Source organism: Heterocephalus glaber, unplaced genomic scaffold (genome assembly GCF_053883595.1).
Source record: "Heterocephalus glaber isolate CG9 unplaced genomic scaffold, H.glaber_assembly_v1.0 deba00001673, whole genome shotgun sequence".
NCBI classification, from domain to species: Eukaryota; Metazoa; Chordata; class Mammalia; order Rodentia; family Bathyergidae; genus Heterocephalus; species Heterocephalus glaber.
In genome coordinates this window covers 19,118,808-19,136,386 of record NW_028258410.1, presented here as the reverse complement: position 1 = coordinate 19,136,386, position 17,579 = coordinate 19,118,808, and the positions used below count along the sequence as shown (strand labels likewise).

General features: G+C 48.9%; 1 protein-coding gene across 2 annotated transcripts in view; it reads right to left on the bottom strand.

Moving 5' to 3' along the window:
- Positions 1–696: 696 nt before the first annotated feature.
- The window catches only part of Ptgis (prostaglandin I2 synthase), a 34,376-nt gene continuing 17,493 nt past the window's right edge, over positions 697–17,579 (bottom strand). For both annotated transcript variants that reach the window (XM_013077192.3, XM_021239050.2), the window contains exons 6-10: positions 10,526–10,707; positions 6,255–6,423; positions 5,172–5,353; positions 3,482–3,633; positions 697–1,130 (exon numbers count right to left, since the gene is read on the bottom strand). In XM_013077192.3, coding sequence (XP_012932646.1) covers positions 986–1,130; positions 3,482–3,633; positions 5,172–5,353; positions 6,255–6,423; positions 10,526–10,707 — 830 coding nt within the window. In that variant the 3' untranslated portion in view covers positions 697–985. The remainder of the gene's footprint in view (positions 1,131–3,481; positions 3,634–5,171; positions 5,354–6,254; positions 6,424–10,525; positions 10,708–17,579) is intronic.

The window sequence follows — 17,579 nt, the reverse complement described above, 5'->3', positions numbered from 1 at the left end:
AATTAAAATAAATAAATAAATAAATAAATAAAGTGCAGGCTGAGCAAAACCAGTCTGCAGCCTGGACTGTGCAGCACAGGGAGATCTACACCAGAACAAGGCTCTTCAGCTCTCTTACTTGCCTTGCCCCGTCTTCGGGGCCCTGGCTGGGTCCTTCCTGCCACCCTACAGGGCTGTCCTCCTTGGGGCCCTGCATGAGTCCTGCCATGGGGAAGCCCAGTCCACCGGGTGCCTGCGACTCTAGAGCAGAGCCCTCTGTTCCATGGATCCAGTGTGGGCTGGGCGGTGCCTGCACCTGGGTGCAACTAGCCTTGGGGCCCTCATATATCCACCTGAATGCAGAGGAGCGCAGCATCAGTGCATGGGGCACCCAGACCAGGAGACAGCCTGAGGGGCCCTGTGGCCTTAGCTACGTGAATAACTGGGGAACAGAACTTGTGCCAGTGGACACACTGCCAGGACCAGAAGGGCCTTTCCATGGCCGGTATCTTTGACCAGCGAAGACCCAAGCCGTTGCAATTGTGAAGAGCCGGGACAGTGAACCCTCTGGGAGGAGGGGCACAGCAATAAGGACTCCTGGCTCTGCCCTGTCTGGATTAGCTTTTGTAGATGTCACAAGGTAAGAAGAGCTAGGTGGCGGGGCAGCAGAAAGCGCCTGATTTGGAGCTAAAACTTTGCATCAATAAGCCACAGAACTTTTATTTATTTATTTTTATTTTTATTTTTTTGAGACAAGGTTTTGCTTTGTAGCCCAGGCTGGCCTCGAACTCACAGTGATCCTCCCACCTCAGCCCTCCCAAGTGCTGGACTTTCAGGCATATGCCACTGTGCCCAGCTGAACTTTTGAAATCTTTTCTTGACTCTGATGTCTTTGGTGGCTTCCACCCTGTCTCCACCCCTAGGCACAGGCATCTAGGACAGCAGGGATGTGGCAACGCTGGCACAGAAAGGAAGCTGAAGCAGGCCAGCTAGGAGCTCCTGCAGGTCACAGCTGGGCACGGTACCGGACAAGCACATCATTCTTCGGCTGCATCAGCCCGAAGCCATACCTGCTGAGGTCAAATTCAGGGATCTCCTCATCCGCTCGGACCAGCTTCAGGTCAAAGTGCATCAATGCGAGGAACACAAATCTGCAGAGATGGGATCGGAGACCATGAGCAGCTGTGGTCTGCCAGCCCCTGGTAAGTCAGGCAGGCTGGGGATCGGAACCCACACAGGCCCGTGAGCCCCAGCAGAAGAGGAGGTACGCCACCCACACCCACACTTGAAGCCGGTGCAGCAGGCTCCAGCTTTCCTCTGCCTGGCAGCTGTGCAGCTTCCTGTGGAGAGGGTGGCACACCCAAGGGAAGGTGCCTGGCCCTCCAGACCTGTGTGCTTCTCAGCCCCCACGCTACTTGTTCCAGCACTGAGGCTGGGCTCTTCCTCTCCTCCTGTCCCTCATCCCCCTTTCTCCCAGGCCTAGAACCTTTGCTGTCTGTTCCAGCTGGGGTGCTGCTTACCCATCAGTACCTCAGAGAGATTAAAACAAGACCATTCTCACAAGTCATTTTGTGGCCACGTGTGAGAAAACTGTCATCATAGCCAGCCCTGCAAAACAAGCGCTCGCTACTGCCACCTTCTGGAAATCTGCCCGACAAATTTCGAGGTTGCCAAATCCATGACGTAACCAGTGGCCCCAGTGATGTGGGACAGGCCTCTGACCACCTGCTTTATTATTTGTCACCAACTGTGTTCCCAAGAATTGGGAGTGTATCTTTTACTTCTCTATGTGCCAGCACTGCCCTGCCACTTGGACCTGGGGACCTGGTGCAGCACCGAGCACAGAGCAGGGACTTTCCTCTCATGCGAAGGGAAGCAGATGAGGACAGCAGGGCATGTGGCCCTGACCAGGGTCCAGTCCAGCTCCACGGCTCAGTTCCTCCATCTGCTCAGAAGGGAGAGGTAAGACCGGTCCTCTCCAGCTCTGGGCTGTAGGACACTACAAGGTGAGTTTATTGGGGATGGAAATTTGGACCCGCACCTGGATTTGAACTCTGGCACCTATACTCACCAGGTACACGGATGCAGCCAGTGATCTGACCCATCTAGACTCGGCTTTACACTGAAACCTACCTGGCAGGGTGGTGCAGACAATTGAGATAAAAATGACAACAAATCCCACTAATGTCCTGAAACGTGATGTTTACTTCCCATTTCTTCTTGTCTGTCCCCAAGCCCAAGAAACCCAGGTCTGCTGTGGCCTTTGTTTTAAACACGTGACTTTGATCCACCGTGATCGATGGAGCAATCATGACTGCACCGTTTGAGTGCAATGCGCACCTTCACTTGGTCATGTGCAGATTCAAGTGAGAAACCAGGGTGATTGTAAAAACTGCTGTGCAGAAGTCCGTAAAACGTGCACATGCATACAATGACACACCCACTGGGGGCCATGTCAACTAGCACTTATACATTTCTCAAGCACTTAACATGGGTGATACTGTACTACTTTTTATTGGCTTCTCATCTTTTTTATTTTAATGCATCACTGATGAAGCTTTTGAGTGCTGGGCCCCAGTTCCCTTTTCCCCATAACCTCTGTGGTTCTTCCTGTGTGATTTCCCACAACGAGGTGATTTTTAGGAATGTATTTGAAGTGTTGGAGCAGAAATGACTGCACAGTATTATGATTTCCATCTTGCTATTAAGAAAACTGAAGCCAAAATGTTGGTGTGATGTATCCATTCCCTTAGCTTACTGCCTGCACATTGATAAATGTAATAATTATGATAATAAGTAACATTTAGCAAAACCTATGATGAGCCAGGCAGTGGGTCCAATCCGTGTATCCTGACACCCCTGGGCTATAGTCAGCCTCCCCCCTTGACAGATGAGGAAACAGGCTTGGAAGGTCATTGAGCTTATGATGACACAGGAGCTAGACAGAAAGCTGGGAGGTGCCCTAACCCCTGGTACAGTGGGTTTGTGACCCTGGAGAGCTAAGGCTCTCAGTGCCTCAGGAGGAGGATCTAGGAGCCTTGCAGGCCCCAGAGGCATCAACACAGACAGGTGGGGACACTGACATCCGGCCAGCTTTGGCTGCGGAGCGCTGAACATGCCATGGCAGCAGCAGACGGTCAGCTATGGTCAACTGGGACAGCATGTCCGTGTTTGGTATGTGGGCACCAGTTGGAGGGAAGAACCCAATACCAGATGAGATTATTTCACAAGAAATCAGAAACCTGGCTTTTTATATTAGCTCTTCTGGTTTTAAAAAGTTAGCACACATTTTTAAAAACACAAATAAATAGACTTGTGGGCAAGAGACAGCCCTGCCAGTTGAATCTCTGGCCTAAACTATTCGCCTGGCTGAGCACCCCAGTAGCAGAAGTGTGTGAGCCAACCAGATGGGATGGGTGCCACTATGCCCCGCCCAGGTCCCAGCCCCACCCACTCTCTCAAGCCCCGCCCCAGCCTGCTGGCCCCACCCCACCTCACTCACTGTTTAAGGCTGTAGATGGCAAAATTCTTCCCCAGGCACTGATTGTGCCCCGCCCCCCAAGGCAGGTTGTAATTCTTCAACTGTTTTCCACCCTTGTAAAAGTCTTTCTTCTCTGTTCCCTCTGGGTTCAGGAATCGGTTGTATTTAAACGCCTGAAATAGAAAGTTCATTTTCTGATCCCACCCCAAAACAAACCTGTACCAACAAAAAGGTTTAAAGGATTTCATTACAGACTTGCTTACAGAAGGAGGAAAAGGGGGCCATGGTGTAAAAGTCAACTGATGGGACTGGCTAAAAACTATGGCAAGAGATTTGTGTACTATATGGAAAACATTTCTACTATTGGTTGTTGAGTAAAAAACCCACGAGTTTCAGAAGAATAGGATCCTATACAAACACTCATTTGTGTGTGTGTGTGTGTGTGTGTGTGTGTGTGCGTGCGTGAGGGCGTTGGTAAAGGCACAAAAATAATTTAAACGACACACTCCAAAAACAAAAGGAAAAAAAGAGACTCCAAACCATGACTAGGGAACTTTGTGGAACTGGAGAGGACAGCATGACCTTTTAAAATATATATTTCTCTATAATTCTGTTTTATTTTTTTTTGTTGTTTTTTGTTTTTTGGTACCGGGGATCGAACTCGGGTCCTTGCGCTTGCGCAGCAGGCGGAGAAACCATTGAGCTAAATCCCTGGCCCCTATAATTCTATTTTATGATAAATATGTATTACTTTTGTAATGTATAATAAAAATGAATTTTAAAAAAGAGAGAGAAGGTCGATTTCCATTGGTTACACCTGACAGTGAGAAGGCAAGGCTTGTGTCTGAGCGAGAGGTGTGGTGTGGAGTAAGTGTGGAGTGAAAGATGGGTCTAAGGACAAGTGGATGATCCAGTGGACAGGTGGGCAGATGGAAGGATGGGTGAGTGATGGGTAGGTGGGTGAGTGGGTGGATGAGTGATGATGGACGGATGGTGGGTGGAGGGATGAGTCAATGGATGGTGGGAGGAGGAACGAATGGATGGATGGTCAACACAGGAATGGATGGTAGATGGAGGAATGGATGGATGGATGGATGGTGGATGGAGGACTGGAGGAATAAATGGATGGATGGATAAATTGATGGACGAGTGAATGGATGGGTGAGATTGTAGCATGGGCCCTGGCACACAGTATGTAGGAAATTTGTTAGCAATTATGAAAGTTTTCTCCATCTCAAAGTATAGGGGAGGGAAAAGTGTTGAGAAATAGATATAACACTCTAAATTAAAATCGTTCGAGCTGGGCATGGTGGTGCACGCCTGTAATCCCAGCACTCGAGAGGCAGAGGCAGGAAGATCATCGCAAGTTCAAGGCCAGCAGGGGCTACCTTGTGAGTTCAAGACCAGCCCGAACTACTTAGTAAGACCCTGTCTCAACAAATAAAATCGCTCAGCTCTCACTTAGGAAACAGTGTCCCAGGCACTGCCAAAGCCTTTTCTTACGTGACTGAATTTACTCTGAATAGCCTTGAGAGGCAGGTGCTACAACGAGGACCCTGTCACAGTTGAGGAAGCAGACGCAGAGAGCTGAAGCCACCTGGGCGAAGCCACACAACAAGCAGAGCACAGCCAGGCCGCTGCTTAGAAGCGGCTGATCCCGAAGGCACTGATTTCCCCATTATCCCAGGATGACCAGCTGACTGTCACCTACCTCCGGGTCTGTGTAGATTTCCGGATCCCTCTGGGGACTTAGGAAGGGGAAGAGGAGAAGCCGGTCACCGCGTCGTAGCGAGAACTCCCGTCCATCCGCCAGAGGCAAGGCCATGTCCACCACCACCTCGCGGGTGATGAAGGGTGCGGCTGTGAGCCTGAGGCTCTCACTCAGCACACTGTCTGCATGGGTGACACGAGGGGTGAGCAGGCTGCCCTCCACGTGCTCAGGGCCCCCATCTCACTGTACAGAGGGTGAGGCAGCCCCATCACACGGCAAGGTGGAAAAGGCCAGCAGGTGATCAGCTGTGACCCCTGTGGCCTCTCAGAGGTCCCTGAGTATGAGAGGATCCAGTTCTGACTCCAAGAGAAGCCATGAGGGAAGGTGGGAGCCAGAGAGATATCGGAAGGCTGGGAAAGTGGGGGCATCTATATCTGCTTCTGCCTGCTCAGCGTAATCCCCCTTTGGAAACAGCCCCAATTTTTCTCTGGGGACCACCCCTCTCCTATTTTCAGGGGTGGGGCTGCTGCTTCTATTCCTAACTGCTGGAATTGGGCTTTGATTGCCCAGCAGAGCATCCCTCTGAGCACTGGATGGGCATGTGATCCAAAGAGCCTGTGGGGCACATTCTTGGGAGTTTAGCTGGCAATGCTGAAAGAAAGGCAGCTGTCTCATAGCCAAGGACGGTCAGCCTTGAGCCGATGCCAGCCTGAGACTGAGCCAGCCAGGAAAGAGGGGCCTGGAAGACAGACGGACCAGTCCTGATAACCATTCAAGTCCCTGGATCCACCCAAACCTGAAGCCAGACATCTCTGCATTTTCTACTTGCATGCCCCAAATGAAGACCCTTTTCCACTTCAGCCAGTGTATTTAGGTTTTCCGTCACTTGCAACCAAGTCTCCTTCTTAGCCCATGAGCCTCAGACAGCTGAGACCGGGGGACGGGCGTGCCAGGCTCAGGAGGGAGACTCAGGGAGACTTTAGGTCAGAGGACGTTGATGGGCCCTGGAGCCCTGCTGGAGAAGGCTTTGGGGGCCCATGACATCCAATCACAGAGGTGCTCTTGGCGGGTCTGTCATCTCACCAAGCACAGGGGTGCTGTCTAAGGCCTTCGGTGGGAGGGCACTCATCTGTGAGACAGGCTGCCCCGGCTGGCACAGGATGCACTGCAGCTCCCTACGAACAGCAGCCAGAGCCTCCGGATTCTTGAGAAGGAAGAGCAGGAGCCAGAAGGCGGCAGGGCCCATGTTTCCCTGCAATGAGAAGGAGCCCGTTACACCAAGGGGGCACGGCCAACAGGTCTGAGCTTGGCCACAGTCCTGGCCAAGGCATGGGGCTCAGCAGGCCTGGTTCCCACCTATGCCAAGAATCTGGGCGCAATCAGTGTCTGTATTCAGCCTCAGGCTATGGTCAAAACCTGCTTGGGGCACTGGCCAAGCCTAGTACCTATTTCAAAGCCTCTCCTGGGTAATCCTCATAGCCAATTGGCAATGCAAGCATCAGTGACAGGAACAAGGCATATCGCTGAGGACCACTGTTAACGTCTGAGGGTGACTGCATTAATTGATCACAATTTTTTGCCACCCCTTATATCCACACTCCTTACTATGTGACTCTGTGGTTCCTATGGAAAAAGCAGAGTATATTTCCCTCACCCTTGAATTTGGATTCAGCCATGCCCTTGCTTTGCCAACAGAATGAGCTAGAATAGACAGAATAGCTTTCTAAGCCGAGGTCTTAGGAGACTTCATGTGTTTCCATTTGCCCACTGAGCCGGGGACTAGGAAGATGAGAGACACTAGGGCAGAGCTGAATGGCCCAGCAGGACCCCACTCAGTTCAGCCAGACCACAGGCCTGTGAGTTAAATGAAGGTGAATGGATGGAGGCCACTGATCTTTAGTGCATGTTTGTTACACAGAAATAGCTAAGTGATACAATGTTTAAATGCAACAATTCTCAATCACTTGAAGAATGGGTATGTGTGAATGTATGTACATATAAAGCAAAATAGTAGTAATTACTGATGACTGTGAGTGCTGTTTTTAAACAATACTTACTCGAAACTTCCCAATTGATAAATAATAAGGCAAATCAATGAAATATCTTGCTCTGAGGCTCACTGCTCATTTTCATAGACATTTTGGCTTCAGCAATTTGGCACACTTAGCCATTCAGACATGGATGAACACAACTAATCTCAACTGGGGGAAGGTTTTTGTCTATCATAAATGACTACCCTATCCAATTATAATAATAGGACATTAAATCATCATTAACTATCATATTTACCTGGTAATTTCATTACAGGCATGACCGCACATGGGCAGAAGACTCAGGCATGAGGATATTTATTCCAATGCTAATGGAACAGCAAAAAAACACTGGAAGCAAGCTCCGTGTCTATCAACAGGCTAACAGTGAAATGAACGATGACCCAGCCATAGGAGGAGGATGGTGCGGGAAGTTGTTAGAAGAAGCCAGCTCTGAAGCGCCTGGTGTGGACCGAGCCCCACACACTGAGTGTGCAAAGCACAAGATGCATGTGTGTGAAGAGGGACAGTCTGAAGAAGCAGGCATCACCTCCAGGAGACACAAGGAACTGGTCCTGAGGTTGCCTCTAGGACAGATGCAGGGAGGACAGGGAGGGAGACTGACTCTCCTTGAATATATATATACACCCTTTTAAATTCTTCAAACTTTTAATAGATGTCCTATTTTTAAATAAAACAGAAGGGCACTGAATAATTCTTACAGTGATCTGCAGTGGCATGAGAAATGCACATGGTACAGTGCTGAATCAAATAGAAATCTGAACTAAAACCATCTTAACCACAGAAGACAAGCACAGAAAAGGGCTGGAAAGAAACACTGCAATCTGGAGTGGTGGCACACGCCTGCAGTCCTAGCTACTTGGGAGGCTGAGGCAGGAGGACTGCAAGTTTGAGTTCAACCTGGGCAACTTAACAAGATACTGTCTCAAAATAAAAAGGGCTGGATATAGCTCACTATTCCCTCAGTTCAATCCTTACTAACACACGAAGGCACGCGCCCATACATGTACAAGAGCATCAGTGATGCTAAGATGAATTCTTCACCTTTATCTCACGAATCCAGCACCAAGCAGGTACCACTTACTTCCAGCAAGCACACATCATTATAGGGGCTTTCACTAAAAAGGAACGAGGTCCTTCCTAGTCACTACCCATTGCCAGCATATAGCAGGGGCTCACTGATATGATCCACCAAACACGTGTGTCCTGCTGGTCCTGGGAGGTGGGCTGGAGGCCCAGAGGGAGCCCAGGCAGAGTGGGGTTCAGATCGCAGCGCCCCCCTCTGTGACTCTGCACAAGTCACTCTCCTCTGGGCCTCCGAATCCTCAGGACAACAAGGATGACAACAAAGCTACCCCCGGGTGGCCACAGGCTCTGCCGAGGCCAGTACAAGCACAGAGTGCTCCAAGGTGGCCCTACGGCCGGCCCACTCTGGGGTCAGGGGCAAGGGTGGCCTCGGAGCCCTTCCCACACCACGGTCTGCCTGGGGCAGCAAGGTCACTGCTGTCCATCTCTTAGCTAACCAGGGAATGTGCCTTGTCTCAGTTTACCAGGAAGACACTTCCTTCCCACCGATTCCCTCCTGCCGCAGCCCAAGGCCGTGACCAGCAGCAACTTCCTCAATCCCACCTCCGGTGTGGCTGGCCTGCAGGGGGCGCTCGCCCCACTACACCACACCACACACGTGGGGGTCCACGCGCCCACCTGGTTACCCTCGTCTGTCCTGCGTGCACTCACTCATCTTAGGGTGACAGCACCCCACTTTCCTCCAGAGAACAACCTCTACTTCACTTGAATCCACATGCATGGTCCTGGGCTGACCCTTTGCTGACGTCAGCGGTGGTCACGGACTGGGGTGGGGCTGCAGCACGGTCCACTCAGAGGGGATGTGTGGCCCCGGGTGGCCTGAGTATCAGATGTGGGATTCTCGCTGACCTCCTGGGAAAGACTGGCCTCCTCCGCTGGCAATGCTGAACAGCCTGAAACAGCTGGGGCCACGAAGGCCACCACACTGGGAAGCCATGTGAAGCCAGGATCAACACAGAAGGGACAACCGAGGTTCAGGCAGGTGCAGACTGTGTTTCCTTAGAGTTTGTGATTTAAAAATATTTTAAGGGTATAGAAAAATGCCCCAAGTGTAACAATGACATGTTAAGTAGGTCTATAACCTGTAACTAATGTACCACCCTGGGGGATGCTGTAATGTCACTGGGGCTATAGGGGAAATCCCTGTACTTCCATTAAAATTTGATGTGAATTTAAAATTGCTCTAAAAATAAACCGCACCCAAAATGCACACTGGTGTCTTAGATTGGTTCCTGGAAGAGAAAAACTTGGGAAATCTGAATAAAGTAAGGATTTTAGTTAATAGCAATGTTCGTTATTGTGGCTACATAATATCAGCAATCTGGGAATTCCCTGTACTATATCTGCCACCCTCCTACAATCTAAAATTATTTCAAGGGGCTGGGGATTTAGCTCAGTGCTTCCGCTGCCGGCCTCCCAAGCGCAAGGTCCCAAGTTCGATCCCCAGTAACCCCCCAAAATTATTGCAAAATAAAATCTCAAAGTGCAAAAAACAATGCCCGCACGCTCTCCTGGCCCCACCCAGGCTGCTCCCCAGACTCTGCAACTCCAGCACCGCCCCCAGTGTTGGGTTCTGGGGACACAGGGGCTCTGGGGACAGCCATGAAGGCGATTACCAGGACCATGGGCAAAACTGCAATCTGGGAGGCACTGGTGCTACGGAGCCTGGATTTGGGCTCCTGGACTTGGCAGGGTGGAGAGGTCGTGGGAGAGGGTGCTCCTCTTCCTGGAGATGCACCCCAAAGTGAGTAGTGGTAAAAAAGCCATGGCTGCAACATATGTGGGAAGCATCCAATCAAATAATCACAGCAGGAAAGGGAGAGAGAGGCATATAAAATCATCAGAGGGGGAGCAGAGGAAGATGGGGAGGGAACTGTGTGGAAGGGAACAGGAGGGGCTGGTGCATTAAAAATCCAGGAAGCACAGTACCATCTATATAGGAGTTCATGAAATAATAAAACTTTTCTATGCATTTGACATTTTCCCAAATTAAAAAAGAAAGGATGTGAACGGTCCTGTCCACGGTGCTGTTGGACAATAAAGGTGGGAACCAGACAGACACATGTCTGTCCATGCCTGCACACGCACACATGCTCACATATGCACACATAGTCACCTGCATGCTTGCCTGCGTGTATACTGGTCTGCACACTCACATGCGTGTGCATAGGCACGACACATCCACAGCTCCCCATGCCCCTCCCACACCTCGCCCACCTGTGTGGCCCAGAGCTGCAGCACCAGGGCCCGGCCCTGCATCTCCACCGACGCCCCCATCTCCTCCAGGTGCAGCAGGTAACTCTCCAGCCAGCTGCTCCGGAGTGCGCGGGTGGCCACCCTGGCCGGAGACAGCAGCTTCCACAAGTGACCTCTCACGCTTCGCACCTGGTCCTTCTCCCCTGTGGGAACAGGGAACAGAAAGTGGAGTTTCCAGGTCCCCCTCCAGCCCAAGGCTGCCCAGCCCTGGCCTCTCAGGTCATGGGCCTTTGGGATGTCACTTGGTGGAGGTGGAGGACAAGGCTCCAAGCAGTGCTGGCTGGAAAGCCCGAGGGAAGCCCTTTAAGGTCGCCTTGCTTATTATGTCTCAGCCCTGGCAGAAAGCAGCAAGGGCCTTCTTGTCTCCTGCAGATAGGAGCCTGCCAGTTTCATTCATTTCTGTGTCCCCAGCACCTGGCTCACAGCAGGTATTCAACAAACACGCATTACATGCAGGTGGCTTCTTTATAGAGCCATTCGGGAGGAATTAACTCCCAGCTGCATTCTCCCTTCCCAGAACCAGAGCCAGAGCCAGAGCAAGGCCAGCGCAAGGCCAACCATGCGCCTGAGACCATGAGCAGCCTGAGCACAGTCACACACAGAAAGCCCCGCCAGCCCTCCAGGGAGGGGACACTGTCCCCACTCAGTCCCCACCCAGCTCCTCCAGCACTGACAGAGAAGCTGACCCCACATAGCCAGAGGGCCAGAGTTTGCAAAAGAAGCTGAAAATCCAGATGTTTGTGTGGAATCTTCTGGTGTTTTTATTTTTATTTTTCCCGAGTGCTGAGAATCAAACCCAGGGCCTCACCATGCTAGGCAAGTGCTCTACCCCTGAGCCAGCCTCCCAGCACCCCTTCTGATTGGCTTTAGATTTGGCATCTAAGAGGCTTTAGTCACTGTTCAGGCCACAAAAGCATCTCTAAAGGTCAACTTTGCCCCAAGGACACCAGCTAGCAACTCAACATTAAATAAACAAGGGTGTGTTTATGTTCTGGAAAAGCCAGGAAAGAGCAAAAACAAATGGGAATTTCTATAAAAGGTACCAAGATGGGCCTTTCAGGGGAAGCTGTTAGGGGAATAAAGCCAGGCCTGGAGGACCCCATGCAGGATGATCCCTTACAGGAGGGCTTCAGGCTACACACACAGCCTCGCACCACATTTCAGTCAGTGACAGACACACACAGGACAGCACACTCATCGGGTCACATCGCAAGTGTCATCGGTTCACATCGCAAGTGACATCGCGTGGTCTCAGTGTGCAGATTTCTACTCTATGTTTATACAAGAAGGAAATCATCTAATGACACACTTCATTTCTCAAAATATATCCTGTCATTAAGCCACGGGTGACTAAATGCCCACAAATAAACGATCTGGTTTTCTCCAACATCACCCCTAGGGAAAGTGGGAGTCATCTTGGTTGCTTCCCAATTTCAAAGTGGTAGAAACTCTCTCCTGCTCCCAGGGTGTTGTTCATTTGTCATTGTTTGGTTTTTTGTTTTGTTTTTTGAGATGAAAACATATAGTTCGCTATATAGCTCAGGCTAGCCTTGAACTCACTATGTAGCCCAGGCTAGCCTCGAATTCCAGGCGATCCTCCTGCCTCAGCCTTCCAGATTCTGGTGTGCCACCACACCCAGCTTCTCCCAGAGTGCTTTGAACCACAAAGCTGTGTTTCAGGAGGACTTGGTTCTACCAGCTGCATATCACAGGGAGGTTCTGAGGATGAACATGTAAGTCCAGGCCAGGCATGGTGGCGCATGCCTGTTATCCCAGCACTTGGGAGACTGAGGCAGGAAGATCACCATGAGCTCGAGGCCAGCATGGGCTCCATAGTGAGTTCAAAGCCAGTCTGAACTACAAAGTGAGATCCTGTCTCAAAAAAAGAAAATGTAAGTTCATTTTTTAAAAAAAGCAGGTTGGCTACATTTTTAAATCATAGTATTATAGAAAGCTGAGTTAGGTAGAAATATTATAGGCAATCTGACAGGGCTAGGCCCTGGAGAGAGTCAGTGCAGAAGATGAGAACATCAAAACTGTGGCAAAGGTGCATCTGAAGAAGATTAAAATCACAGTGGCTAGATTTATAATCTTCCCTAAGGGATAAACAAAAGCTTGAGGTTATTGGTACCACCCTTTTGAGATTTCTCATATAAATAAACCATTATCTCATTAGGGGTCAGCCACTAAGACCAAGACTATTAAGATGAAAACCAAAGACAAGACAGAAACTATAGATTATCGACCAAGGTTAATGATGTCATCCGTATGTCCTTGCTACTACTGGATCAATATTAGCTAAGTGAGGGCCAGGCAGGTAGCTCAGTGCCACTGAGCCTGCCTTGCAAGCACAATGTCCTGAGTTCCATCCCTGGTACCAAAAAAAAAAAAGGAATATTAGCAAAGTGCTATGCTTGTAATCTTATTGGTTAATTTCACTTTGACGGATGCTGTACCCACCTTGTGATTTTGCTCTATAAAACTCTCAGAAAAGTGGGCTCTGTGGCAACCCACTTTCTGCTCCCCTCCTGTCTCTCAGGAGCTCTCTGTCTCAGTAAATTTTCCTACTCTTAACCTCTGTTGTTCCTCAGAATTCTCTCTTCGATTTCAGGGAACACAAACTCTGTATATCTGACATCTAGCAGGTTGGGAGTTATGTTTATTTTCCCTGTATCAATAGGCCCAATAGAGTTGTCTTTAATTTCTTTACTTTTTTTGGTACCAGGGATCAAACTCGGGACTTTGTGCTTTCGAGGCAGGCGCCGGAACCACTGAGCTAAATCCCCGGCCCTATCTTTAATTTCTTGATACCATCCCAAGTGATGTGCATTTCCATTTAAAGCAAGGAGCCCAGATTGCATCTGAGGCACATTATTTTTGGTCACTTTAGATAATCACCAGGGAGATCTAAGTTCCCAATGGCCTGGTCCCACCCCAGGCCAATGGTGTCACAATCCCAAGATCTAAACAAGTGACTGGGGCACAGGAAGTGCTGACTGCCCTGGGTGGTGATAGTTCTGGATGCTCCTGGCTACAGCTAAAACTGGAAGCAGAGAAATTTAATCCAGCTTTGTAACAGCTGGGGCATTCCTAGAGGTCCAAGCTCGATCTTGCATATCACTGTAATCACAGCTTTTAAGAATGCAAAGCGGGGCTGTTCACCACTCTCCCCTGAGCCTGCAGTTCTGAGTACTTTGGAGGTGACCACTCTCACCTCGCTGTGTGGGCTAGAACGACACCTGGCCCCTCTGGGCTTCAGGCCCCTGACCATACAGTGAGGGCCCAAGCTGTGTACTCAAGTTTTCCCTCGGACATCTGCCCCAGGCCCCGAGATCTAGGGGCACTGTCCAGAGAGCCCTCTCCAGTGGAGACAAGTCTTTCAAGTCTTACGCTTCATTTTAAAATTTTTTTCTCAGTACCGGAAATCGAACTAGGGACCTTGGGCTTGCAAGGCAGGTGGAGGTGCCACTGAGCTACATCCCCAGCCCATTTATATTAAAATTTTACTTAATTTATTAGTGTACTTATTTTTGTGGTGCTGGTGATTGAAACTAGGGCCTTTGCTCTGAGCTATATCCTCAGCCCTTTTTATTTTTTATTTTGAGGCAGGATCTTGCTAAGCCACTAAGTTTCCCGGGCTGGGCTTGAACTTGAGATCCTCCTACCTCAGCCTCCCTGAGTGCTGGGATTCCAGGCGTGTTCCACCACTCTGGGTTTGTTTTACCTTTAAAATGCAGTAGAGTTGTGCATCAGACATCCCCTGTTCTACAGTTGCATAGTCTGCTTTTATATGAATGCATGATTTATTTATTTAGGCCCTGCTCGTGCACATTTAAGTGCTTTCTAGCTTTGCTTTCACAAGCAATGTGACGATGAGTATCTTTGTGTAGCTGTACACATATGCAAGTATTTCTGTGGGATTAATTCCTAGAAATGAAAGCGCAGGATCAAAGGATGTACACGTTAAGTCCTCGTGGGTCCTGCTCACTTGTCTTCCACAGAGAGAGTACAGCTGCCCACGCCCCACATTAAGATCTGAGAGCCAGTTTGCCCACACGGCTCTGGCTCCTACTAAGAAAACCGTCTGCCAACACTGCCACCTGCTGCTCACACTGGGAAATGCAGCCTCCCTATGCCCCGCACAGTGCTGCTTCCAGAGTGCTGGAGGGACCCTCCGCATTTACCCAGGCTTCCCTGCAGAAAAGGACAACGACAAAACCCAACCTTTCCTGAGGAAGCAACTGCTGCTGGGACAGGGCAGGTGTCAATGCACAGGATTTTGCAACCAGACAAAGTTTCGATTTTGCTGTCTCTGCCACCCACCAGCTGTGTCTGAGATTTCACCTTATCTGCACCTTTAGCAATGATGGTAGGATTTGATGCAACAATGTATTGTTTCTAGAAAGATGCAAGGTGAACAGACCGCTCCCAGGGAGGTAACGCCCGCGGCAAGTGAAATATAGAAAGACCCTTCATCCTGGGAGTCAGGGAAACACTCAGGAAGCCGGATACCCCCTTCTGCCCATCAGATTTGCATGACATGCACCTGCATGTCAGTCAGGGTTGTGACAAAATGCAAATTAAAATGTGCTTTCCCACATCTTCCCATCAGATTAGCAAACAAGTGGAAAGATGGACAACATCTGGTGGAGATCAGTGGACTCCCTTTCTTTTGGGTAGATGTATGAATTGCTCCATGGCTTTGGAAATGACACAGCAATAGCTAATAAAACTTTTATGTGCCTGGCCTTTGACCTGGCAATCCCACTTCTGGGAAACAGTCAGAGAAAAGTAAAATCTCCAGACAATAGCTGAAGTACTCTGATAGCAAAAACAAAACAATCTAAATATCCACCAGAGGAAGATAGCTAATTAAATACTGCCACAGTCATGCCAGGGCCAGAAGGATGTCAGAGTTTTTATGTTAATTTCATAGCCTTCTAATTTCCTGGATTCTTTTTATTGCTTGAGTAAGTTTTATCATTGATTTCCTGGGATTTTTCAGGTACCATATCAAATCATCTGCATATGATGTAGAGAGCGATTTTACTTCTCTACCCAATCTTATATCTGTAATTGATTTCTCTTGTCTAACTGCACTGGTTGATACCTCTAAAAGATGTTTATTTGACAGCAGAGAATATACAGCTATAGTGTTAAGCGACAAAAAACCCCAACTTGTAAATAGTAAATACTGTACAATCCCTTATTCTAAGCATACACTGAGACATTCTAGATACATACATATATATGTATGACATACACACACACACACACACACACACATATACATACATACATATGTGTCTATTTGTGTGAGCATGCAATTTCTGCATAGGGATATGTCCCAGACACTAGGCCTGGAAGGAGCAGTATACTAGTTCATACTGTCTGTACCTCTGAATTGTTAGCTACAAGATTATGTCTCTTTCATAATGTAAGCAAAATGGTTAATGTGTAAAACTTGGTTTTTAAAAAAGGAAATGGTGACGAGATGTTTTGTGCACAGGATGTGACAAACTTGATGCGGCGGATTCGCAGCACAAAGTAAGTGCTCAGCAAACAGTGCTTTTTTCTCATTTCCCCACACCCTCCTAACAGTTTTAGGATGGCCCTACAGGAAAGGTCACAGAGAAACAAAGAAAGCACAGAGGTATGGGTGTGGGGCTGAAAACCACCTACGGCCATCTGAGCCCAGAGTCTGTCTCCACCACACTCCCAACTATACCTCTGGAGGAGGAACTGGGCAAGAAGTCACTTGTTGAAAGTCCCAAGCAGCAAAGGGAAGAGCAGGGATTCGAACCCAGGCCTCCGATGTGAGTGCCTGAGACTCAAACACACCGCTCTTCTCAGCCTTGTCGGACATTCACACATGGTCTTCTAGGCTCTCCCAGGAGATCTGGAATCAAATGCACTCAAGGGGACCCAGGGACCTGTGTTATTAGCAAGCACAGAAGATCCCAGAGGATGCTGCTTGTCAGGGAAGTTTGAGATATGGGGACCCCGGGGGTGGTGCACCCCAGTGGTTCCCATGGCCCCCAGCCATGCATCAGCCAGGAAACTCTTTCCTAACACTGATGTCCTCTGTAGCCAAAAAAAAGAGAATGAGGTGGATTTTTCCAAACCGATGTGGAAATGCTATCAACATGGGGCTCACTGACAGCTCAAAACGGCAGAACGATTCTTCCAGTATGATAGACCTACATTACAAAAGCACACGGCTCATAACTAAGAAAAACGAGGGCACATGTTCACTGAAAGACACACACAAAAATGTTCATACCTGCCCCCGAGTGGAAACCACTCCAATGTCTACCAGCCAGAAACTGGATGAACAGTCTACTCAAGTGAAGTATGATACAGCAATGAAAAAGAACAAACTATTAATACATACAGCAACCTGGATGACTCTCAAAGACATTAAATTGGGTGAAAGAAGTCAGACACACAAAGGCATATTTGGCATGGCTCCACATAAGAGGAAATTCAAGAATAGGCAAAACTGACTGGTAGTGAAAGAAACCAGGACAGTGGTTCCCTCAGGGATGATTAGTGGCTGGGAAAGGGTATGAAATGTTTAATCCACTCTCCTCTGTATGTATAGAAGGTGTGTGCTTTCCCATATGTAAGTTATACCCCAATAAAAAGTGAAAATAGAAAACAATAAAATACACAATCGTGTGTGTGTGTGTGTGTGTAGGAACCTGTTTAGAGAAAGCACTATCAGGATATACTCCAGATAATAACAATGTTTATGGAGGGTTGGGTTGGGAATGGGAAAATGTGGAGAACTCTCTTATTAATCCCTCTAAATTGTTCCGTATAGCTTGAATTTTTTACAAGAAGCGTGAGGTACTTGTAAAAATTTTTAAAGCAACATAAAACAAGAAAAGATGTGCATGCACTCCACACACACACAGATCACAGGTCCACTTCAGATGTGCTGAACCAGAGCTTCCACCAGGAAGCCCAGGTCTGGTCCAAGCCCTGCATTCCCAGCACTGTGCTCCTGTAC